Genomic DNA, 25,508 nt, shown 5'->3' with positions numbered 1-25,508 from the left:
GCATCCATCCATCCATCCATGCATCCATCCATCCATCAATGCATCCATCCATCCATCCATTCATGCATCCATCCATGCATCCATCCATCCATCAATGCATGCATCCATCCATCCATCCATGCATCCATCCGTGCATCCATCCATCCATCCATCCATCAATGCATCCACCCACCCATCCATTCATGCATCCATCGATCCATCCATGCATCCGTCCATCCATCCATCCATTTATCCAGGCATCCATCCACACTTCCATACACCCATGCATCCATCCATCCATCAGTCCATGCATGGATTCATGCATCCATCCATCCATCCATTCATCTATCCTTGTATCCATCCATCAATCCATTCATCCATCCATCCATCCATCCATCTATCCTTGCATCCATCCATGCATCCATCCATCCATCCATCCATCAATGCATCATCCTTTCATCCATGCATCCATCCATGCATCCATCCATCCATCAATGCATCTGTCCATCCATCCATTAATACATGCACCTATCCACGCATCCAATGACCCATCCACCCATCCATGCATCCATCCATCCATGCATCCATCCATCCATCCATCCATCCATCCATGCATCCATCCATCCATCCATCCATTTATCCAGGCATCCATCTACGCATCCATTCACCCATGCATCCATCCATCCATCAGTCCATGCATGCATTCATGCATCCATCCATCCATCCATCTATTCATCTATCCTTGTATCCATCCATCCATCGATTCATGCATCCATCCTTCCATCCATCTATCCATCATCCATCCATCCATTTATCCAGGCATCCATCGAAGCATCCATTCACCCATGCTTCCATCCATCCATCCATCCATCCATGCATTCATGCAACCATCCATCCATGCATTAATCTATCCTTGCATCCATCCATGCATCCATCCATCCATGCATCCATACATCCATCCATGCATCCATAGCTGCATCCATGCATCCATCCATCCATGCATCCATCATTCCATCCATGCATCTATCCATCCATCCATGCATCCGTCCATCCATCCATTTATCCATGCATCAATCCACGCATCCATGCATCCAGCCATCCATCCATGCATTAATGTATCCATCCATGCATCCATCCATCCATGCATTAATGTATCCATCCATGCATCCGTCCATCCATCCATTTATCCATGCATCCATCCATCCATCCATTCACCAATGCTTCCATCCATCCATGCATCCATCCATGCTTCCACCCACCCATCCATCCATCCATCCATCCATCCATGCATCCATCTATCCATGCATTAATGCATCCATCCATCCATCCATGCATCCATCCATCCTGCCTCTGTCTCCACCAGCTGATGCTGTTGGTGTGGTGATGGTGTAAGCACAGGTGTTTTCGGGCAGCCGGCTGCTCCTGACTGGATGTTGTTGCTGCCAGGTTTGAAGCCCTTGACATTGTTAGAAGAAGCACAGACAGCATGCCGTCGTCCACTGGGAGCAAGGAAGCTCTGTTGGAGTGCTGGGTCCTGTCCAAGACTCATGTCTAAACATAGCTTGCCCGGGGTAATGCAAACACCTGCAGTCCCTTTGGGAGGTGAGAAGGGCCATCGCATGCTTACCCACTTGCTTATTCACTTTACACTGCTGTATCCTGTTCAGGGATTTGTTTCAGACAGGAGGTGAGAACTTCGTACGCTACACTGTGAGCGTGTTGTTGTGTGTCTGTGTGCATTTTGCATGTTCATCTGTAAGCTAACACTGTTACAGATAAACAGGGCTGCCATTAATGGAAGCAGAGGATGAAGGAGACGTGGAGGAGGGAGTGGGGGGTTTATTTGCTGAATGTGATTAAGGCTATAAAACAGTTACAATTAAATTAGGCAGGTATCTGTGCCATCAGCATCAAGACCTGCAGTAAATCAGGCCCCACAATTATTATCAGCATGGTTAGACACAGCGTACTGCAGCTCCATTCCCCCTTACCTGCATGATGAAAGTGATGACTGTTGAATTCTCAGTGGAATATAAAATAAATGTGCTTGTTTAGTAATGGCCTGCTGTCATTCTGGCATGGTCATAAATTACAGGCTTCATGTTCTGCCAGGGAATTTCACTTAGCCACACAGACTTGTCAATAGTTTGTAGAAAACAAAGACAAAAGGTGTACCATTAATCTTGAACAGAGGAAAGTAAGAAAACCACTTTTTGGGCTTGGTGAGGAGAGACTTTCCAAACTTTGAGAGTAATGAGAGAGTTGTTAGCTGCAGTGCTAACTTTCCTTTGTAATTTCCATCAAGGTCATATTGATCGGTATGTTTGCTGTAATGGTGCACATCAGGGTATAATTCAACAATTTTCAGAGAATTACTAAACTAATTACATTTCGATTTTGAATTGGGATTGGACTTAACCTGGATGGAGTTTTGTATTTTATTTGTAAACTCTTAAAGTACCACTGCTTTTTACTAGTACTGTATGTGTGCAGCTCATCTCTATTTACAGATCCTACAGAAAAAGTAAAATCCTTACCCAGCTATCATGGCTTTCAGCTTTATCCTCCTAAGGTCCTGCATGCACATATGTGGACATCACGTTTTGGCTCTTCTACAACATAATAATTATTTCTGCTGCTAGAATTTTTTAAATATTTCTCCAGAATTTTCATTGAAGTTTAGGTAATTTGCTTGAAATGTCAGGATAATTTGATGTTTAGATATTTTCGGGGAATTTAGTTGGAAATTATAAAGGTTTTAAATTTTAAAGGAAAAATAGCCTTTTTGGCACTTTTATGGGCATGTGGGAAATTAATTCATAAATTCTGAGAATTTGATTGGCAATTTGGGGGGTTGGGGGTGTCCTTTGAAGTCTTAATGGATTTTTCAGGGTTTTTTGATTTGTTTGGATCTTTCAGTCATTTTCTTGGAAATTTTTCATTTTTTATTTATTTAAAATAAAAAATCCAAAGAAGTTGCTTAGGAATTTTAGGGTAAATTGTCTTTGAATTTTGGGAAATTTGCTTGAAAAATGTCAGGAATTTACATGATTTTTTAGGAAATCTTTTATTGGAATGTGTAGGCTTTATGATACATTTTTCTAAAAAAAAATTAGGACTATTCAGAGAACTTTTGGGGTACTTTTTGTGGTATTCTTTAAAAATATATTTAAGAACATTCTTTTTTTTAATTTAGGGAATTTGTTTGGCTTTTGGAAAGGAACATTTTTTAAGAAATTCCTGTTCATAGACAAGGCTGATTTTTTTAAGTTATCAGGTCTTTCTTATCTCAGATAAGTGGGGGAAACTAAAAATGATTTCCAAACAAAAAACTCAGGTCTCAGGAGGTTATCAGACTTCAGTTTCACATGGTAGATCAGTGTTACTCAACTCTGCTCAACCAAACAGCCAAATTGTTAAAAAAAAAAATAAAGTTGCAAGAGCTCCAATCCAAGTGGTGAAAAGAGGCAAAAATGGGTTGAAGTAGCATTAAAAATAACTTATTGGTGGAGAAAATGGGTGAAAAAGGGGAAAACTAGGCATAAAATTGCAACAATTGGGTAAAAAGCAACCAAAGTGGAGAGAAGAGGTGGGGAAAAGGGCAGAAAGGGACAAAAATGGGGGAGAAGTGACAAAAAATGAGTAATAGGTGGCAAAAATGTTCAAACAGCATGGGTAAAAATCAGCAAAAAGCTGAGGAAAATGGGCAAAACCAGCAAAGAGTGGCAAAGATGCAAAAAGGAGGTATTTTATGGCAAAAGGCAGCTTAGATGGGCAAATGCAAAAGCAGGATAAAAGTGTCACAAAAGGGCAAACAGTGACAAAACAGAGGTGCAAAAATAGGCTAAGAGCAGTAAAATGGATCAAAAAAGTGGCAAAGAATTTGAAAAAAGGGGTAAAAATTGCAAGTAAGGGCAATGGAAAAATAAAGACAACAAATTTAAGGTTGACAAAGTCTACTGTATAAGCGTGGTAAACAAACTGACTTCAACTGATCATTTCTGAGGTCAAAGTTGACCTTTTTTGAGTTTTTTTGTTGGAAAATTATTTTAAATGAAGACATAAAAGAGCCACGCGTTGAGTATCGCTGTGGTAGATTATCTGTAGTCTGAAATGTTCCAACCAATCACAGATCAGCAGGCTCTGATGCATACAGGTAAAACAGTGAAAGGGCAGAACTCTTCCTTCACCCTAGCCAGTATTCTTAGCCTAAAAGTGCAGCTAACCTCTGTGATGAAGCAAACATTTAGACTTGAGGCACACATCTGCTCAACACAGGGGCAAAAGCCAATCAGCCTTTTGATTCCCTGAGTACCTGAAATGCATCAGGGATGATCAAGCATCTCTTTGCAATCAACAAATGCTTAAAAAGTTTTCTGGTTCTACTCACTGCGCCCTTTGATAGAGGCTACAGTCCTCGCCACATCCTGATACCCCACTTTATTCTCCTGAACTGTGGGTAAATCACATTAAAGTGTGGTTTTTCAGGTTACTGCTAAAATTAGCGAGTTAATCTGCTGTATTCTCCTGTTGAACTGAAACTCAAAAGGTGAACGGCTTCTACAGGACAGAAGAATAAAGAATGACAGCATTTAAATGTCGGATGTACACCAAAAAGAAATAAAATCTCCCTAAAAGTCCTGTGATGCTCAGGATTCTTACAGACAAATTTACGTCTGTTTTAAGAGACATATACCATCTTTCAGGCGATTATGATAGTTGGTAATGGGTGCTAAGACTGGTCTGCAGCTGATGTTGGCAAAGGAAGGAGGCTGGGGGATAGAAGCCTCATCCAAAAACAGGCTGCAGCATATTTCAATTAGCTACCTCCAAGGAATGCAAAAAAGGAAGGTGTGCTGATTGTAGTGTCAGTCAAAAGCAAACAAACAATCCATGAGGAAGAACAGCACGGCTAATTTAAGTGTGGGAAGACTGGGATGTTATTTCCAGCAGTGCCGTGTGAAGGAGGGGGAGGGGGTTTGTTGTCGCTCTGCCCATGGTTGTATGTGCAGACAAGGGACCAGATTTGCTTTGTTTGTTTTTCTTTCTCATCTCTCTGGTGGGTTCTTGTTTAGATCTGAGAAAAACCCTCTGTGTCTTCATCAGAGGATGGCTGAGAGACTGTGATGTACGCCGGTTAGCCCTCCTACCATTATGAACAGTAATGAAGATGTTCCGACCCTCTCGTCTGTCCCTTCAGAGTGCTGATTCCCAGAGAAGCAGCTGCAACACACCCATTACTCTTACATCATTCACACTTCCAGCATCACTCTCATCTTCTAGCCCTTGTCTCCACACCACCTGACTTCCTCCATCCTCACTCTCTCCTTAACAAGAAAGCTTCTGGCATGTGCAGAAACATATCTCATTTCCATTTTCATGTTTAAAGACAGATTTATTAAACAAGGGGTTTTCAAAGTGTGTGAGAGTGAGCCTCCCCTAAGAGAAAATTATTCATTCAGTGGACCCCCACCCACATAAAGATTCAGACTTAAAAAAAAAAAAAAAAAAAACTTAACCATATTTTCAAACATTTCTGTCTAATTTTAAATATTTTTAACATTTTTATATCTTTGATATTTTGGTCTGCAAATGTTCTTAAACGTCCGTCTTTACCAGGTAATCAGTTATTTGGTTTCAGTCATGAATTTATTGCCAATACTACCTGATTATTCTGCTCTGATAATCCTTAAAGCAGCGTTACTCAACCAAAGAGCCAAACTGTTGAAAAATACCTCTGAGAGAGCCACAATCTAAGAGGTGGAGAGTGGCAAAAACAGCTTAAAGTAGCATTAAAAATAAGTTAAAGATGGCAAAAATGGTGAAAAAGCAACAATAAAGGGGTGAAAATGAGCAAAAATGGGGATAAAAAGTGAAAGAAAGATGGGTGAGAAGTGACAAAAAAATGAGTAACAGGTGGCAAAAAAAATGGTCCAAAGGTGGCAGAAACAAGGCAAAAAAATGAGTAGAAAAAAAAGCAGTCAAGAGTTGCAAAAATGGGCAAAAAGTAGGAAAAAAGTGAAATTTAATGACAAAAGGATGCATAAATGGGTGAAAAATGGCAAAAAAAAAAGGTTAAAAAAAGAGCAAAAATGGGAAAAAGGTGGCAAAAAGAAGTGACAAAAATGGGCAAAAAGTAGGAAAAGGTGGTATTTTATTACAAAAGGTAGTTAAATGGATTAAAAAGTGTCAAAAAATGGTGTAAAGGGGCAACAAAGTTTCCCTTTTTTCAGGTTTTCTGGGGGAATAATATTTGAAATGAAGACATTAAAGACCCACTAATAATCACACGTTGAGTATCACTGCCTTAAAGTTACTATAAGTCTATTTATTTTGCACCATGCAGAAGTTAGCAAAGCAAATCACTTTTTTTTCTGGTTTATGGTTCCACGCCTCCCCTGAAGTTCTGTGGCGCCCCCCAGGGGAGGCCCGCCTCACACTTTGAAAACTGCTGTATCAGACTGATGTGGCAAGCACGAGTGGCTGCAGACAGCCCAAAGCATCATGCCTCAGACGACAGCCACACTATCTTGGCTCTGTGTCTCAAGTGTCCATTGAATTAGAGGATGGCGAAGTGGCGCAGTGCACACTGGGAAAGGATGGCTCTCCAGAGGACGGGAAAGAGGCCATCCATCTCAGAACTACTCTGTCCTTGCGCTGTATCTGATCTGGGGTAGACAGAGTGTGTTAGCACTGAAAAATGGCCCCACACTGCTTGACCAGCTTCCTGCTCTCTTCTGTGATATTACTCTCCAGAGGGGGAATTTGTGGGGGGTTCTCCCTGGTTGAAACCTCTCAGGCAAGCATTATGAGGCCCAAAAGTCTGCACTCCTCCATGCCCTGTACTCCAGTGATGCACAGCAGTCCTGAAGTACTCCTACAAATTGCAGATAAATCTAAATGGATGACCATGAAACTGGGAACTGGTGGAGACCATAACCTTGAAGTGTCAAAAAAGTTAGCCTGTGCGGATATTATCTCATTCTACAGTCGATTGTGTCAATGACAGAGAGCCAGACAGCAGATGGAACGCCAGAGAGGAGAAAGAAAGAAGAAATAAATGACATACAGAGGGGACGTTCAACCTCCAACCTTTTGTTTTCATTCTGCAGTTTGTCAAACTAAAAAGTCATCTCAGCTGCCACGGCATCTTAGCTTTGGATTCACTGGGGAGCAGTCTGATTCTAACAATGATCCAGTCCCATAACAATAGAGGTGAAATCCCTTTGCAGGTGCAATAGACACCCTGTGTATGCTCCACAATCAAATACAAACCTTGTTTTCCACAGTATCGCTGCCCTCCCTCCTCCTTCTCTTTTTCAAAGGGCAGAATCCATCAAAAAAGGCAACATCTCTGTTTTGCCACCTGTGAGTGTGTTGTAACATCCATTTCATTTCCCAGTACCATTACAAGATTCAGAGCCCAACAATTCTCTTTGCTATCGATTTCCTCCCATTTATTTTTCACTGGGTTTCTCAAACCTCCCACACACAAAAGCAGCTCTTGACAAATAACTCCAGTAATACACTCGTAGAGGGGCAGAAAGGATTTTAAGGTAATAATGACTCCTCGCTTTATTGGTTAATCACATTCATCCATGTAGTCGTAGTCAAACCGTCTAAGTTTACAGGGACCCGTCAGGAACAGAGAGGACGCAGTGGGTCTAACACTGGGATGATCAAACTCTTCTCACTGTGGGGTGAGGGCCAGGCCACTAAGGTACACATCATGATCTGATTAGTTAGTAAAACCACCCCACCACAGGTGAAGATTTACACCATGCTCCATCCTTGGTCATAAAGGGGGTGGAACCTGCAGCTGTCATTGGGCGTACACCTTTGACTGATCACCTGTCAATCACACGACTAAGTTAAGATGCTTGGTAATTAAAAATGCCTTATGAAAAAGACACAGGTGGAGGTATCCTCCAGGAACATGTGCAGAGTCAGGTTTATACACAACGAGGCTCAGACACAGCCATGAACAGCAGCTCCAGCTTAACCAGTCAAACTGTTTATCCATCTCTTTTTTACAGCTACGGTCTCCTGTCTACAGATGATCATGTTTCACTAATTCAAAGTAAACACATAAAAGATAGTCAGGCCAAAAAAAAAAATACAGAGCCGACATAAAGGAGGCACAGCTGGAAACACAAAGCTCAAACAAGGTTATGATGAAAGGTTTAAACTGATGTGAGAATCCGATTCATTAATGCACACTGAACGATGTTCTCTTAAAGGGACAAACAGCTGTTCAGACACACTGAGATGGAGGAGCACGTAACTGGTAGCCTAAACTCGCACTGCAAAATAGTGCCAAACACGGTGAGTAATATTAAAAACTTCAGAAATGTGATATATCAGCCAGCAATGGTTTTAGGCCCATTTTTACCTTAAACTTGTTAAATTATGTGGAGCAGCTATACAGTCAGGCATGTCTGGTATGTACAGGCCAAAGTCTGTAAAACCACTGGAGAATAACGGCACAACTATAGCCAAGTACCGGATAAAATCAACCAACTAAAAATAACCAACCAACCAACTAACCAACCAACCAACCAACCAACTACAACCAACCAACCAACCAACTAACCAACCAACCAACCAACCAACCAACCAACTAACTAACCTACCAACCAACTAAAAACAACCAACAAAAACCAACCAACCAACCAACCAACTAACCAACCAACCAACCAACTAACTAACTCACTAACCAACCAACCAACCAACCAACCAACCAACTATAACCAAACAACCAACCAACTTAAACTAACCAACCAACCAACCAACTAACTAACCAACCAACCAACTAACTAACCAAGTAAAACCAACCAATGAAAACCAACCAACTAACTAATTAACCAACCAACCAACCAACCAAACAACCAACCAAATAAAACCAACCAACCAACTTAAACTAACCAACCAACCAACCAACCAACCAACTAAAACCAACCAACAAAAACCAACCAACCAACTAAAACTAACCAACCAACTAAAACCAAGCAACCAACTAACTAACAGGCCTGATGTTAGGGCACATAAATACAATAAGGAAATGATTTCAAAGTGAATGTTTAGGGAAAAACAACTTATTTTTGTGCACCCTTTCACTCTGAATTACTTGATGTATTTTAAGTGTTTAAATGATTTAAAGACCACATTTGCAGGAAACCCCTTCATGTTTTTGCTATAATTGTGTGTGTTTCAGTTTCAGTTTCAATAAAAAAGAGTCTCTGAAGCATAAAAAAGCCAGATTCATTCCAAGCACTCGTAGGTCCCTCTGCTCCTTCTTTCAGGACTCTTCACAGAAGGAATGATGTGTAATAAGCTCGGTCCAAGTTACGCATTTTTTATTCTGTTTCACTGGCCAGGTTTATTTGAGTGAGTTGTGGTTTATTTCTTTTATCAGACTATTTTTTCTGCTCTGGAGCCTCTTAATTAGTTTGAAAACTCAACATTACATTTCACACTTAAGGCTGGTTCTAATCTTCATCAGACAGACTCGGCTTCTTGATCTTGTGTTTTGTCGCCTGTTTGCTACATACATGCAGGTTTATTTCTCCTCAGAATGGGGTACACCTGCTCTCCTCGTTTCCTTTTAAGAAACATTTCAGTCAATCAAATGTGTATGGAAATAAACCACAGCGTAAAGAAAGAGTGAAATTCAGACCCTCAGCTGCTCCATTCCAACACTAATGCCCAGCAAACGTACAGAAAAAGAAAGAAAAATCTCCCTCAGCCCTCTGGGGGAAAACCTGCTGGCATTCTGTAGACTGAGGAGAAAAAAGCTAATCTGAGAAAAGCTGAAATCTTGACAGCTTCATCAGATGTCAGGCACATTATGTTTCAGCTTTCCTTCAACACGCTGATGGACATTTAATGTTCAGGGGAGATGAGAGGAGCACAAAGGAGAAAGCTTTGCAGCAAAATGCTGTATTGCTTTGCTGCAACTCAGTGGCACATGACAACGTTCCCCAAATGATTTTCTGAGCAGTATTTTCATTAAATGTTTCAGCACGACAGTGCTCCATTGTTTTTCCTGTCTTCCCCTGAAAATGTGGGCAGATCGGATGCTTCCATGGCATCAGGAGATTCGTGTGTCTGGCAGTGATTAACGCTATCAGTAATGAAGTGTTAAATCACACTAATATGAAAATGTATTATCCACTAAAATGTTGGTACACTGTTTATTGGTATGTGAAATGACAGGAGGATTCATGACTGTGTCTCACCTGTAGTTGGTGACAGGAGGGTTGGCCTTAGCGGAGCAATGAAACTTCACAAGATTTCCCTCCAGAACAGGCTGAGGTTCCACCGAGAGGTTAACAAGTGGAAGATCTAAAAGAGAACATACAGAGATCAGTTAAACACAAACACAGCTGATCAGACCACCAGCAATCCTGTCAGATGTCAGAATAATCGGAATCACACTGGCAGTCTCCTGTGCATCAAATATGAGCTCCAAGTCTGCAGGTATGTCAAATCTACCCAAGGCTGTTCTTTAATTGTGTTTGCAGTTTTAAAGACTGTCAGTATTTGACTTTTCCTAAAAGCTTGTTAAATAGCTCCTGGTGTCATAAAGTAAGACTTTGCCTAAACCCAGATGTTTTTAATGGACATTTATATCTAGAACCGCCATGCAGGTCAAATGTACCCCATAAGAAAGCCTTGATTTTCCCACTGTTTTATTTCACACCAGCAATAAATAGATGGTGCAATGGAAATACCTTCTCTCTATGCAGCAACGCCTAATCAATAGTCATCGATCAACCTTCAACATGGAGACAACAGGGAGAAAGGCATTTACTGCTGATAAACGTCTGTAAACGAAGGTAATCTGAAGAATCTGGTGATAAGGAAGTTTCAGGATTAGCAATCAGTCCAAAGATAATTTTCTATGTGACGGATCATCTTCCAACAGTGATCTAGTTTTCTATCTGTGGTTAATCAGCTGTTCAGTGTCAGTGGTTAACTAACAGTCCTTGATCAGTGCTATTTATGAAAATCAAGGCACTTTAATCACGGGTACAGTTGCCCCGTTGGCTGTTTAAGTATGTAGAGATCCAGGGTATGGAGGACCAAACCTGCCAAAATTGAAAATAAAAAAATAAATACAAGTAAAAATAAAAAACAAAAATAAAAAACATAATTAAAAAATTCAATAGAAAAATTAAATATAAATGGAAATAATTACAAAAATAAAAAAATATATACATAAATAAAAAACATAAATACAAAAATAAATAAAAAAATAAAAAAAATAAGACTCAAAAATTAAATATAAATAAATACAAAAATAAATATATACATAGAATTAAATACCAATACATAAATAAAAGTGCTCTGCTCTCACATATATTTATTTCATGCTGCAGACACTGTCAGCATTAAATACAGCAGAAAATGTTATTCAGATGAGGGGGCGGTCTTTAGTGTGTCTTGGGTTGAACTGTGCGCCTATTGGTTGATCGACTTGTGAGTACAGAGATCGACATGGCAGCAAAATCACAGAGGTAAGTGGGAGTAAAACAGACTAATATCTGCTTAAATCAGAAATATCTAAAAAAAAATATTTATTTCCACTGTTATTCCACTTTTATTTATTTATTCATTTTAAATTTTTGAATTTAAATTGTTTTGTTTTTATTTTTACTTTTATTTCTTTCTTTATATATATATATATATATATATATATATATATGTGTGTGTGTGTGTGTGTGTGTTTTAACTTTGTATTCATTTCCAGTTATATTTTTTTTGTATTTAATTTTTGAATTCAATTTTTTTATTTTTGTTTTTATTTTTACTTTTATTTATTTATGTATATATTTTTTTATTTTTGTATTCATCTCCATTTATAGTTATTTTTGTATTTAATTTTCTAATTCAAATTTTTAATTTTTTTTATTTTTAATTTTATTTATTTGTTTATGTATATATATTTTTTTTAGTTCTGTAGTCATTTCCAGTTATATTTATTTTTTTGTATTTAACTTTTGAATTTCATTTTTACTTTTATATATATATATATATATATATATATAATTTTTGTGTTCATCTCCATTTATATTTATTTGTTTGTATTTAATTTTTTAATTTATTATTTTTATTCTTGTTTTTATTTTCACTTTTATTTATTTATTTATTTAAAATTTTGGCAGGTTTGGTCCTCCATACCACGGCGGTTCTAGCGTTAATGATAGCGGTGTGCATTTTGAATAAAAATAAGGGAAATAAAAGAAGAACACAACAAGGGTCAAGCCGCTCTAAATCCCCCAGAATGTCTTCATATAAAGTACATTACACTCAGGTCAATCCATACAGACATACTGAAACATGCTGTGGTAAAACTGCATGCAATACTTCGAGATAGCCTGACAGTTTCCTTCTCATAAGTTCCACCTGCTCTAGAAACGCATTGAAGCATTTTAAATTGCCTTGTTGCTGAAGGTGCTTTACAGAAAACATGAAGACGTGGAGAGTTTGGGTTGTTATGCTGACGAGCAGGTCCTGTTGGTTATTGGGGTATTGATATGTCAGATGTAGAAATATGGTCTCTGACTTTCATACCTGAATATGACTGCTTTTAAAAAATAGGGGGAGGGGCCTCATATTGGCCTATAATATAACTACCCCTGAGGATGAGGCAGACCCCTTTAAAACCTTCAGAAAAAAGGAAACAGCCACAAACCAACCTGCAGATGGATTCCTCTCTAAATGCACTGCTATTCAGCACACAGCTGTTGTTCTACTAAATAAACAAGGTTTAATTCTTTGATTAGGATTACTTCTAAAAAAAAAAAAAAAAAAAAAACACACTGTTTTGACATCTTATCACAGTTTGCTGTAACATTTTCTCCCACATAATAAGCAATTACTCCTGAATGTTCTGCTGCCCTGTGTGTTATCTTCCAACCACCCACTGGGTGTTTATAGGCCAAGGTGCTGCATAACACTGTTGTTTATTTCACAGGTATGAGAGAGAACATGCTATTTTTACACCCAAGGATTAAATATCCATTAGCACATTTAAGGAACAAAAGGAAAAGTTGACTTGATAATGAGTTTATGGGGATAGTCCACAGCTCATCCAGGCCCAATTAAAACAATGAGGAACCTTGGTGATACAGTAAACAGGTCTTAGAATAACAAGCGTACAGATTATGCAAATCTAATAAACAACTTAATTCTACCTAATTGACAAAGGTGGGATTCTTTTTGAAGATACGTGTTCATTTCCACCGTATCCCATGTGAAATTAACAGCTATTTACCTCACAGACTTCGAGAGTGAATTTTAAGTAGGAAGAGGTGTTTGTCAGGGTTTCCAAAAAGAGGATGGGTAGATGTTCCATACAGAGAAGAGATGGAAACTACAACCTGGTGAAAAGATTACGTATAGTTTGAATTATAAGGTAAAAAATGCAATACACCAGCCTTACTAATGCAGTTATGTTCTGTAGGCACTGCAGAGTAAATTGTTTCCAGAGATGCCAAAAAGACTCAACATCCTCTGCCCCAAAGCCATGTTCCATTTATAGTGGAAGTGGCATACTGGTAAAGCATAATAGACAGTAGATTGGTCTCAGGGGGAAGAGCTGGTTCTGGGTGTGCTACTGCTGTGGCCATCTGCCTGAAAGGTGCACTCAGTCTATCTGCTGTGTGTTCAATAAAAGCATTGTAGTAAGCAGGGATGTGTTTGGATGCAGATGAAGAGAGCGCATGCAGAATTAAAGAAGTACACAGATACTGCTGTAAAGAAGCCAAACAACACTGTGTAAAGTTATGAGGAGTGCATGTTTGTGTGTGTGGGCATGGAGTGGAGAAAAACTGCTTTTTACCCTGTGGCTGTGCAGATGCTCTGGGCTGGCTCAGCTGCCACAAAGCCCCAGAGAGGGGGTGGTCCAGGTGCCATATTCCTCCACACACACACACACACACAAACCCCCCCCCCACACACACACTCACACACACTCACACACCATGTTCCCCATCAGCAGCCTTACTTTGTCCCTCGACAGTTGCCCCCCATCCCCACCAACCGCTCTACCTTCGAATCCATGAGCTCCACCTGTGCCAGCTCTCCCAGGCCAGTAAAGAAAACAACAACATTATGGACCATGAATGACTGGGGGCTGTAATGAACCAGCAAGTCTCTCCAGGTACTGAGCATCAACTCTGTGTATTTGCATGTGTGTATAACCAGCCATGTGCGTGTGTGTCATAATAACATACCTCTCCATGAAGTACTAGCTGCCCAGAAGATGATTTTTAAATCAACACACATAAAATGAATATGGCATGTTGAGACAGTTTAAAATAGAAACTAATACATTTGCATTTTCTATATTGGCCTTATATCAGCCTTATATTAGCCTTATAACAGCCTTATATTAGACTTATATCAGCCTTATATTAGCCTTATATCAGCCTTATATTAGCCTTACATTAGACATATATCAGGTTTACATAAGCCTTATATCAGCCTTATATTAGCCTTATAACAGCCTTATATTAGACTTATATCAGCCTTATATTAGCCTTATATCAGCCTTATATTAGCCATATATCAGCCTTATATTAGCCTTATATCAGCCTTATATTAGCCTTACATTAGCCTTATATCAGCCTTATATTAGACTTACATTAGCCTTATATCAGCCTTATATTAGCCTTACATTAGCCTTATATCAGCCTTATATTAGACTTATATTAGCCTTATATCAGCCTTATATTAGCCTTATAACAGCCTTATAACAGCCTTATATTAGCCTTATATCAGCCTTATATTAGACTTATATTAGCCTTATATCAGCCTTATATTAGCCTTATAACAGCCTTATATTAGACTTATATCAGCCTTATATTAGCCTTATATCAGCCTTATATTAGCCTTACATTAGACATATATCAGGTTTACATAAGCCTTATATCAGCCTTATATTAGCCTTATAACAGCCTTATATTAGACTTATATCAGCCTTATATTAGCCTTATATCAGCCTTATATTAGCCTTACATTAGACTTATATCAGGTTTACATAAGCCTTATATCAGCCTTATATTAGCCTTACATTAGCCTTATATCAGCCTAATATTAGACTTATATCAGCCTTATATTAGACTTATATCAGCCTTATATTAGCCTTATATCAGCCTTATATTAGCCTTATATCAGCCTTATATTAGCCTTATATCAGCCTTATATTAGCCTTATATCAGCCTTATATTAGCCTTATATCAGCCTTATATTAGCCTTACATTAGCCTTATATCAGCCTTATATTAGACTTACATTAGCCTTATATCAGCCTTATATTAGCCTTACATTAGCCTTATATCAGCCTTATATTAGACTTACATTAGACTTATATCAGCCTTATATTAGCCTTATAACAGCCTTATAACAGCCTTATATTAGCCTTATATCAGCCTTATATTAGACTTATATTAGCCTTATATCAGCCTTATATTAGCCTTATAACAGCCTTATAACAGCCTTATATTAGCCTTATATTAGCCTTATAACAGCCTTATAACAGCCTTATATTAGCCTTATATCAGCCTTATATTAGACTTATATTAGCCTTATATCAGCCTTATATTAGCCTTATAACAGCCTTATAACAGCCTTATATTAGACTTATATCAGCCTTATATTAGACTTATATTAGACTTATATTAGCCTTATAACAGCCTTATATCAGCCTTACATTAGCCTTACATTAGACTTATATCAGGTTTACATAAGCCTTATATCAGCCTTATATTAGACTTATATTAGACTTATATCAGCCTCATATTAGCCTTACATTAGACTTATATCAGCCTTATATTAGCCTTATATCAGCCTTACATTAGCCTTACATTAGCCTTATATCAGCCTTATATTAGCCTTATATCAGCCTTATATTAGCCTTACATTAGACTTATATCAGCCTTACATTAGCCTTATATTAGCCTTACATTAGCCTTATATCAGCCTTATATTAGCCTTATATTAGCCTTACATTAGCCATATATCAGCCTTATATTAGCCTTACATTAGCCTTATATCAGCCTTACATTAGCCTTATATCAGCCTTATATCAGCCTTATATTAGCCTTACATTAGCCTTATATCAGCCTTACATTAGCCTTATATTAGCCTTACATTAGCCTTATATCAGCCTTATATTAGCCTTACATTAGCCTTATATCAGCCTTACATTAGCCTTATATCAGCCTTACATTAGCCTTATATCAGCCTTACATTAGCCTTATATCAGCCTGATTTTAGCCGTATATCATCCTTACTTTAACCTCATATTAGTCTTATTTAGCCTTTTATTATCCTTAATATTAGCCTTATATCAGCCTTACTTTAGCCTTACTCTAGCCCTACAAAAGCCTTTAACTTTCCATAGACCATCCTTATATTTGGCCCATGCGACACTGGATGCAGTATTTGGTTCCCTGAGTAAGCAGTTAATGAATAAAAGAGCCCCTTTTTAAAAAATGTTGATAGAACCACTGCTAGAATAAATTATATTTATTATTGCTTCTGTGTATTTACTAATATTCTGAGAGATCATTTTTCATGCCTGTACACCAGTGATATCCTGGGGCTTGAGTCATGATGGTTTTGTAGTTGTTAGTCTGTCCATCCATCTACACAAAAACTAAAAAAAAAAATCTGGCTCATGTTGTCAGTTTGATGTTTTTCAACAACATGATGTAGCTCATGTAGCTCCATCCAAATGATTAATGTAACTTTAACCAACAAATACCTGTAATGGAAAGAAACAGACTAAAACTGAAATGGACAGACAGAGAATTTAGATCAAATATAGCTCCTAGAATCTCGCTAATTTACCTAGATTAGAGGTGAGTGATACTTTTAGCAGTGGTCAATGGATCTGAGCTCTGGACAGTGATTTTCTAGTCATCTGAACACCACAGGCTTCACCTACTCATTCACTTCACATCCATACACTGACATCAGCGTTAGCTCAGCCCACATCAGCGTTAGCTAAGCCCACGCATCCACACACACTTACACGCCACTGACACAGCAGTGGAAGTAAACTGGGCTCAAGTGTCTCGCCCAAAGGAGACATCGACGTGTGACTGGGGCAGCTGGGAGGCTGAGCAGCCGGACGTTCTGACTGCCAGACGGCTGACTCTACAGAGCCACAGTCATGGTGGGTCAGTGGTGGCAGGTGTAAGTTCTGCCATGGAATGGATTTTTGCAGCACCATCATCACCAGTTTAAATGCATGTGTTGTCATAAGAAATCTAAGGCTTAGCTGCTGCCACTGCTGGCCTAGCAGAGTGATAAGTGACAGACAACAGTTCAGACTCTGACTCAGGGGTCAACTGAAGACATTTTAGATGTCCAGGGTCAAAGGCACAAACCACCAGACCTTCCTCTTGGTCCGCCACGTTACTTTGACTTAAAATTGAAAACAACCCAGCATTAGTTATTGTTGATTTTCACAATCATCAGGATCAAAAGAAAAAAAAAAGCTTTAACTATTTTACCGTCATGGCTCAAAATAACTGAGAGCGTCACTTTTCTGCTGTATCAGACGCACCTGTACGGGCAGAGCGATTGTTAGGGCGAACAGGCAGACAGAGGAAAGAGAGGGCGGTCTGTCTGTGCTAATAGACTGTGGATGTGTACAGGCTTAATGGAGAAGCTCATTTACCAGCTTTTTTCACTAAAACTGTTCCTGTAATGCACTTTTCAATCATGCCAACTGTCGTCTCTTGTCTTGGTGCCAGCAGACTTCTAAGAACACAAATGCTCAGTACTGTCAGTCTGGCTACTAATTAATGCTTTTTGTGAATAATTGAGGAGGTAGACGGGACCCTCCCTCTCAGCCTCAGCTACTGCTAGGACAGCTTAATTTTGAAATCAGATGATCAGTTTGGGGTGTAACTCCTGGCAGATCTACATGTAAGTAAAGGCCACTTCACTAACCTCTTTGTCTTCAGGTTCTTCTTTATGTCTAACACCAATAAATGCATTAACAGCCAAAACAACTCAGGCTGATGTAAGTAACTCAGGATAGCAAATCAGCGAGTGGTAAAAAGGACCGGTGGTAACATAAAGGAGGAGAAAGCCGGTCTAGTTTTATTTACAACAACCAGATGAGTGATGATGAAGAGGATGGCTACTGTCATAGCTGGCCGGCAGCTTTTAAAGGCTTTGTTCAAAGTAAAGAACAGATGGTGTTTCTGGAACAATTCTACATCTTGTCTTTTTTCCTGGAGAAATTCTCAACATAAATTGTTTCCCCCCTTTTCTTAAATCCCAATTTCCTCTCTTCAAGTCACTGCAGACAGCTGTTCTCCAGCAGGACCAGCCTCAAACTCCAGGAATGTCTGCTATCTATGAAAGACGGGGAGCTGGTTGTGGGCCGTCCACTCGTGGCGTATAGCCTCGGCAATATGGGAACGCTGTCACATGGCTGGCTGAGTGGAGTACTGCAGGGAGGAGCAGGCTGGGTAAGAGACTGAGGTCCGGCATATTGATTATGAGACGTTCAACTGTGCAACAACAGATGTTCTACTCCAGTGTTACTAAACCAAAGAGCCAAACTGTTGAAAAATACATTTGCAAGAGCCACAATCTAAGTGGTGAAAACTGGCAGATAAATTAAGCTAAAGGTGGCAAAAATGGTCCAAAACTGGCAAAAATGAAACAAAAACGAGTGAAACGTGACTAAAATGGGAACAAATCTGAAGGAAAGGTGGAAATATGGGAATGAAGTGGAATTTAACTGCAAAAGGCAGCTTGATGGATGAGAAGTGGCAACAAAATGAGTTACAGGTGGCAAAAATGGTCCAAAAGTGGCAAAAACATGGCAAAAAATGAGTGAAAAGTGACTAAAATAGACAAAAATTTAAAAGCAGGTGGAAAAAATGGGAATTAAGTTGAATCCAACTGCAAAAGGCAGCTTGATGGGTGAGAAGTGGCAACAAAATGAGTTACAGGTGGCAAAAATGGTCCAAAAGTGGCAAAAACATGGCAAAAAATGAGTGAAAAGTGGCAAAAATGGGCAAAATGCATCAAAGAGTGACAAAATGGGATATAGGTGGCTTTAATCGCAAGAGGCAGCTTAAATGGGCGAAAAGTGGCAAAAATGGCAAAAAGGGGGCGAAAAATTAGCAAAAAACAAAAATGTCAAAAAGAAGAGTTAAAAATGGGAATAATGTTTGAAATAAAGAGCCACATGTGGCTCCAGAGGAACACGTTGAGTATCACTGGTCTATTCAAACAGCAGCTATAAGCTCTGCAGTCCTCGTAGCACATCTGTATTTGTTTAAATATGTGCATATTGATCAAGGCTTTGCACTGATCCAATCAAAAGACAGCAGTCACAGCTTAGCTCAGAGCATTAAGTGGATCTTCAGGGCATTGGAGACAGAATTCCTTTATACAGCCTTAAATAAGATGACATGAGATAACTCTGGACTGCAGCATAGAGCTCGATCTGATGTAGAGAAAAATGTGATCACTGAACTCTCTCATATTTCCCTCCACATTCTTTCATGTGTTATCTGCTTTCTGATGAATTCGCCATTATCTGCTTGATTAGGCAGGGAGAGCATGTTGCTGCTACCAAAAACAAATCCTCCCCAATTGCACATCTGCATGTTCTTTATTAATTAGTCTCAACAAATGGCATTCATTTTCCTCCCACATGGCTCAGCTTGTTTGCAATGCAAACACACGGAGAACCTTGGCTTTGCCCGTCTCTGGTGCATTCATTTCCCATCTACTTGTTTGAAAGTGTGTTTCTATGTGGGGCAACACTCTGCGGATGTGCAGCTGGATGAGGAAAAATCTGAGGCGTATTTTACATCAGGGGTGTCAAACTCAATCACAGTGGGGGCCCAAATCTGAATTCAGGTCTAACCTGAGGGCTTTTGTTATTGGAATTATAACCATAAACTGTACATGCTATTTTCACAGGTAATTAACTAAGAGGGAAAACTGATGACAAATGAATTTGAGATGATTTTTAGAGTCAAAATGATAAATTTAAGGGCTCAAAATCTGAGATAAAACGTAAAATATTAGTTCAAAACGTCAGAGCACAGAAACAAAAGTCAAAATAATGTTTTCAAAGACAAATATATGAGAAAGAAAGTAAAATTCATGTGTTTGAATTCAAAATATGAGATAAAATCCAAAATATTGACTTTCAAAGGTCGAAATAAGGGATTCAAAATAAAAGTTAGGAATTTAAAAGGTCAAAATATGGGATAAAATTCAAAATAATGAAATTGAAAAGCTCAAAATATGAGATAAAAAACAAATTTTAGAGTTTAAAAGGTTGACATATGACTGAAAATTTAAGATTGTGACACCAAAAGGTCAAAATATGAGATTAAAATTCTGAATCATGAGTTTAAAAAGTCAAAATATGAGATAAAATTCAAAATATTGAGTTTAAAAGGTGAAAATATGAGATTAAATTCTCAATCATAAGTTCAAAAAGTCAAAATATAAGACAAAAACCAAAGTTCAGAGTTTAAAAGGTTGACGTATGACTTAAAATTTAAGATTGAGACTTTAAAAGGTCATAATATGAGATAAAATTCTAAATCACGAGATTAAAGAGTCAAAATATGAGATAGAAAACAAAATTTAGATTTTAAAAGGTTGATGTATGACTTTAAATTTTTAAAATTGTGACTCTAAAAGGTCAAAATATGAGATAAAATCCTAAATCATGAGTTGAAAAAGTCAAAATATGAGATAAAATTCAAAATTAGGAGTTTAAAATGTCAAAATATGAGATTAAATCCAAAATATTGACTTTAAATGGTTGAAATACGGGATTAAATTTGGGGGATGACACAGTTGACGTGAGCGTCCTTTTCAAGTGCTGTACCGAAAGCAAATTCCACCAAATTGTTTGTGTGGTCATTAATAGAGATTCTGATTCTTCTGATTCTGAATAAAAACCAAAGTTAGAAGTTGAAAAGGTTCAAATATGAGATAAAAAACAAAAAAGGTTGACGTATGACTTAAAATTTAAAATTATGACCCTAAAAGGTCAAAATATGAGATTAAACTTGAAATTATGATCTTGAAATTTCAAAATATGACTTTAAATTCAAAATTGAAATCTAAAAGTTCACAATTTAAGATAAAAAGTTAAAATCCTAAGCTTAAGTCATATTTTTAAGATGCAAATTGTAAATATGAAATAAAAACACAAGTTCATGTTCCTCCCTCATTCCTTACTTTTTCAAATTTTTTACTTTATCACATTTTTATGACTTAACAACGCATATTTTAAATCTTCAAGGTTACATTTTTATTTCTATACTGGAGGAAATCTGCAGACCTCAGACCTACGGGACAGTTCTAATTCAAGTACGATGTGATCTTAAACTGCACCATGGGACGGATTTGGCCCCCGGGCCTCGTGTTTGACACCCCTGTTTTACATTGTGTGATAAGTGGGATTCAGTAGGACATGAAACTGTGGTATCGGAATCACATACCAATGCGGTGGATTTATGCCGGGGGTATGGGAGTTTGTTATTAAAGTCCAACAGGCCTAATGCAAGCTGAGGAAACAGTATCAGGACTAGCCACCCTGCTGCTATCAAATAATTACAGTCTGCTAATGGACTGGTACGGACAACCAGAGTCAGCAGTCCATCCAGAGTTCTGAATCACCACTGCTTGCTTTAAACCCCCCTCATTTTGGCAGCATCACCACTCCATACTGTATTTAGATGCTAATGTCTCTAACCTGAGGTCAGATAACTCTCTATGAACTTCTGTGGGAATGAAAACGCTGAGGTGGATGTAAATCATGAGCATTAAAGTGATGATAACACAAAACACGCCTGTGAAATGCATTGGATTTGAGGCTGGTTTAAGCTGTGCAGCAATGTGCCGGGCTGTGTTTAGATTACACTCATTTGGATTTCTGTAAGGATGGAGCAGAGAGAAAGGGCACACTGGCTTAGAGGTGAGTGGAATACCAAATGTGTAGAAGGGCAGAAGGACTGAGAAGATTTTAATTGCTTTTGTTGCTACTAATACTGTCTGTCTAAAGCTGCCAATTATATAAGTCTGAGACCTTTAATTCTCAAAAAATAACCCATGCAGTAGGAAATGCAAGCACATATTCTGATTTCAGAGTGTTCAGTGGACATTAGCCACAGTTGTAGTGAATACACAAGCATTGGGGAAAATTCTTGTTTGCTGTTTTATTGAGAGTTAGATGAGAGTATCAATATCTATTCAATTACCCTGAGTCCAATACAGAGCTAGCACAGAGAGCGTCAGAGAAATATATGTGAGGCATTAGCCCTGTAGTCAGGAGCAGTCAACTCATCATTTCCAATTCTAATCAGGTAAAGGGAAATAGTGGCGTTCACAGGACTGCATGCATTAAACTCATTACTAAGCATAAATTCTTAGCAAGGCGAGTTGGACTAATTAAACTTCCATTTAAATTCAGACTCCTGGACAGAAAGCTCTGCCCGAGATCAGAGGGGCCTCAAGGCCAGCATATGAGACTGCACCTCCGCCACATCCTGGAAGGGCACCATCGTGGTTAGAGAGAGCGTTTCAGCCTGAATCTGGACCTCATCTAAAGACAACTACTCACAAAAGCACACCCATTTATCCTCCATCTTTGGTCACAATAGGAGCACATTTATCCTCCATCTTTGTTCACAACAGGAGCACATTTATCCTCCATCTTTGTTCACAATAGGAGCACATTTATCCTCCATCTTTGTTCACAACAGGAGCACATTTATCCTCCATCTTTGTTCACAACAGGAGCACATTTATCACCGGCACGTCGGCTCATGCACAGAGAAAGTACCCTATTACTTTTACCTAAAGAAACAAACTTATTATGATCATTCTCTTGTCCTAAGAAACACGTCAGTCATCCATCCATCCATCCACCCATCCATCCACCCACCCATCCATCCCTCCATCATCCATCCATCCATCCATCCATCCCTCCACCCATCCATCCATCCATCCATCCATTCATCCATCCCTCCATCCATCCATCCATCCATCTACCCATCCATCCATCCATCCATCCATCCATCCATCCCTCCATCCATCCATCCATCCATCCATCCATCTACCCATCCATCATCCATCCATCCATCCATCCATCCATCCATCTACCCATCCATCATCCATCCATCCATCCATCCATCCATCTACCCATCGAGCCATTCATCCATCCCTCCATCCATCCATCCATCCATCTACCCATCCATCCATCCATCCATCCCTCCATCCATCCATCCATCCATCCATCCATCTACCCATCCATCATCCATCCATCCATCCATCCATCCATCCCTGAGGTCTCTTCCCAGGCGACCACCTTTGGCTCCTCCTCTGTAAAGCTGAGCCCGGACACCCTTCTGAGGATTCTCATTCTGACAGCTTGAACCCACAATCTCATAGTTTGGTTAAATCCCCTTCATGACTCCATGACTACAGGTGAGGGCTGGAACAAAGATTGCGTGGTAAATTGAAAGCTTTGCCCTCCAGCTGAGCTCCCAGTTCCAGACTGGTTTGGTACCAGATCTTCAATAACGCTGATGTTTCACCAGTGTAGTCCTCTCTGTGTGGATTTTAATTATAATGTTGAAACTCTCCTTTATATTGAAGTTTGTGTTTAACTATGTAACTCCTTCTGAATTCACCTTGGCCCTGGTCTTTTTGATTAACATTTTACTGGGGATTTTGTATTTTTTTGTACATCCAGAGCCAGTTATTAACTGAATGGTCAATTGTTCCTGCCTGTATTGAATAAAGAATGGAGACACACAAAAGAAGGCATCCATTTGTTCTTTGCAACCTTGAACATTTGTGCATAATAAAGTTTATTCACTGCACCGAAGCAATGCAGCTCTACACTTCTGCAGCATCTTTGATAAAGGGCTGTGTTGTTGGCATGAATAGGGACATATGCCGATGTGGTGATCACTAGGTATGAATGGAACCCTTCAGATTCCACAATAAGATGTCAGTAGTTGAAGCCAAAGACTGAAACTTCTGTATATCATTCTTTGGAGTTTCGCCTGTATTTGACAAGACAGGAAACACTGGGAGAGAGTTGTGATAGAGATGCAGCAAACACAGCATGGATGTAGAGACTGAGCCTGCTCTACTGAGCTAAACCAGCACCCATAGATAAACACCTTTGACTGAATCTCTCTGTCATACGTCTACTGATGCTGTCCAACTTACTATCATAATAGTTTTTAAGTAGTTTTGATATGAACTGCCATTATATTGTCCATATTGGTATCAAAATATCAGACAGTTAACATCATGATGACATCATCCAAGTGAAAGAGGCAGTGACAATATCAAAAATAAGAGCTATTATTATCATAACCATCATCATCATTACTGCCATACTCATGCAGTAATCTGACAGTCATCACCGTCTATCATCAGTTTTGTGGTGGCTGCTCAGTTAGAGCTTTAAATGCTCCGATGATAACTAAGGTTCATACATAGAGCGCACATACATGAACACATTTAACACAGACACACCTTGCTTGTCTGTGGAATGTGGTGGGTTGCTTCCTGGGTTTGGATGTGCTGGAGAGGGCATCAGCGTCTGCTGCTGCAGTGTTTAGAAAGTGCAGGTATGATCCCAGGAGGATTGTTGTCTGATATGCTGATGATGCTGAGTTTGGCTCCAGTTTAATCTATTTTAAGTTTGGTCAAATTACATTTGAATCAGGAAAGACATTTGTGACCAAAGATTAGCGAGTGACTTCATGACCCGGCGTTCTGCGTGCTAGTGTGATGTCATCAGCCTGTGAAAACAGTTTGGCTCTTTGGTTGAGTAACGCTGCTTTAAGGATTATCAGAGCAGAATAATCAGGTAGTATTGGCAATAAATTCATGACTGAAACCAAATAACTGATAACCTGGTAAAGACGGATGTTTAAGAACATTTGCAGACCAAAATATCAAAGATATAAAAATGTTAAAAATATTTAAAATCAGACATGTTTAAAAATATGGTTACATTTTTTTAATCTGAATCTTTATGCGGGTGGGGGTCCACTGAATAAATAATTTTCTCTTAGGGGAGGCTCACTCTCACACACTTTGAAAACCCCTGGCCTAAAAGCAAATACAGTCAGAAGCAGAGAAATTCAGTCAAAGGAGGCTCAGCTGTGCAGACTGTTGCTCAAACAGTCCCCTCTTTAAATGCTGAAATTTGCATGAGTTTACCGTAGCATTTTACCGCATTTTACACTTAGGTGTTTTTCTGTTTTATCTGCAGAAGAGTGTGAAGTTTTTGTATTTTTGTTGAAGAAATACCCAGTGATTCGCATGCTGTGTTTGTGCCAAGAACCTTGTAATCGAATTAGGCAGCATTGAAATTAAACAAATTGATACCCAACATGAATGAATCAGAGTTCAATTACAGAATGTTTCATTTCAGGAGCAGCTTAATTTAGACGAGTTTTTCACACTAACTCCTGAGGCTTTGCTGAACAGTGC

General features: G+C 38.9%; 1 protein-coding gene across 1 annotated transcript in view; it reads right to left on the bottom strand.

Moving 5' to 3' along the window:
• kirrel3b (kirre like nephrin family adhesion molecule 3b) overlaps positions 1 to 25,508 on the bottom strand; it is a 322,138-nt gene that overhangs the window by 47,346 nt on the left and 249,284 nt on the right. The window contains exon 6 of the mRNA XM_041809908.1: positions 10,218 to 10,323. Coding sequence (XP_041665842.1) covers positions 10,218 to 10,323 — 106 coding nt within the window. The remainder of the gene's footprint in view (positions 1 to 10,217; positions 10,324 to 25,508) is intronic.

This window comes from Cheilinus undulatus, linkage group 2 (assembly GCF_018320785.1).
Source record: "Cheilinus undulatus linkage group 2, ASM1832078v1, whole genome shotgun sequence".
Lineage (NCBI taxonomy): Eukaryota > Metazoa > Chordata > Actinopteri > Labriformes > Labridae > Cheilinus > Cheilinus undulatus.
This window is presented reverse-complemented; position numbering and strand designations above follow the sequence as displayed.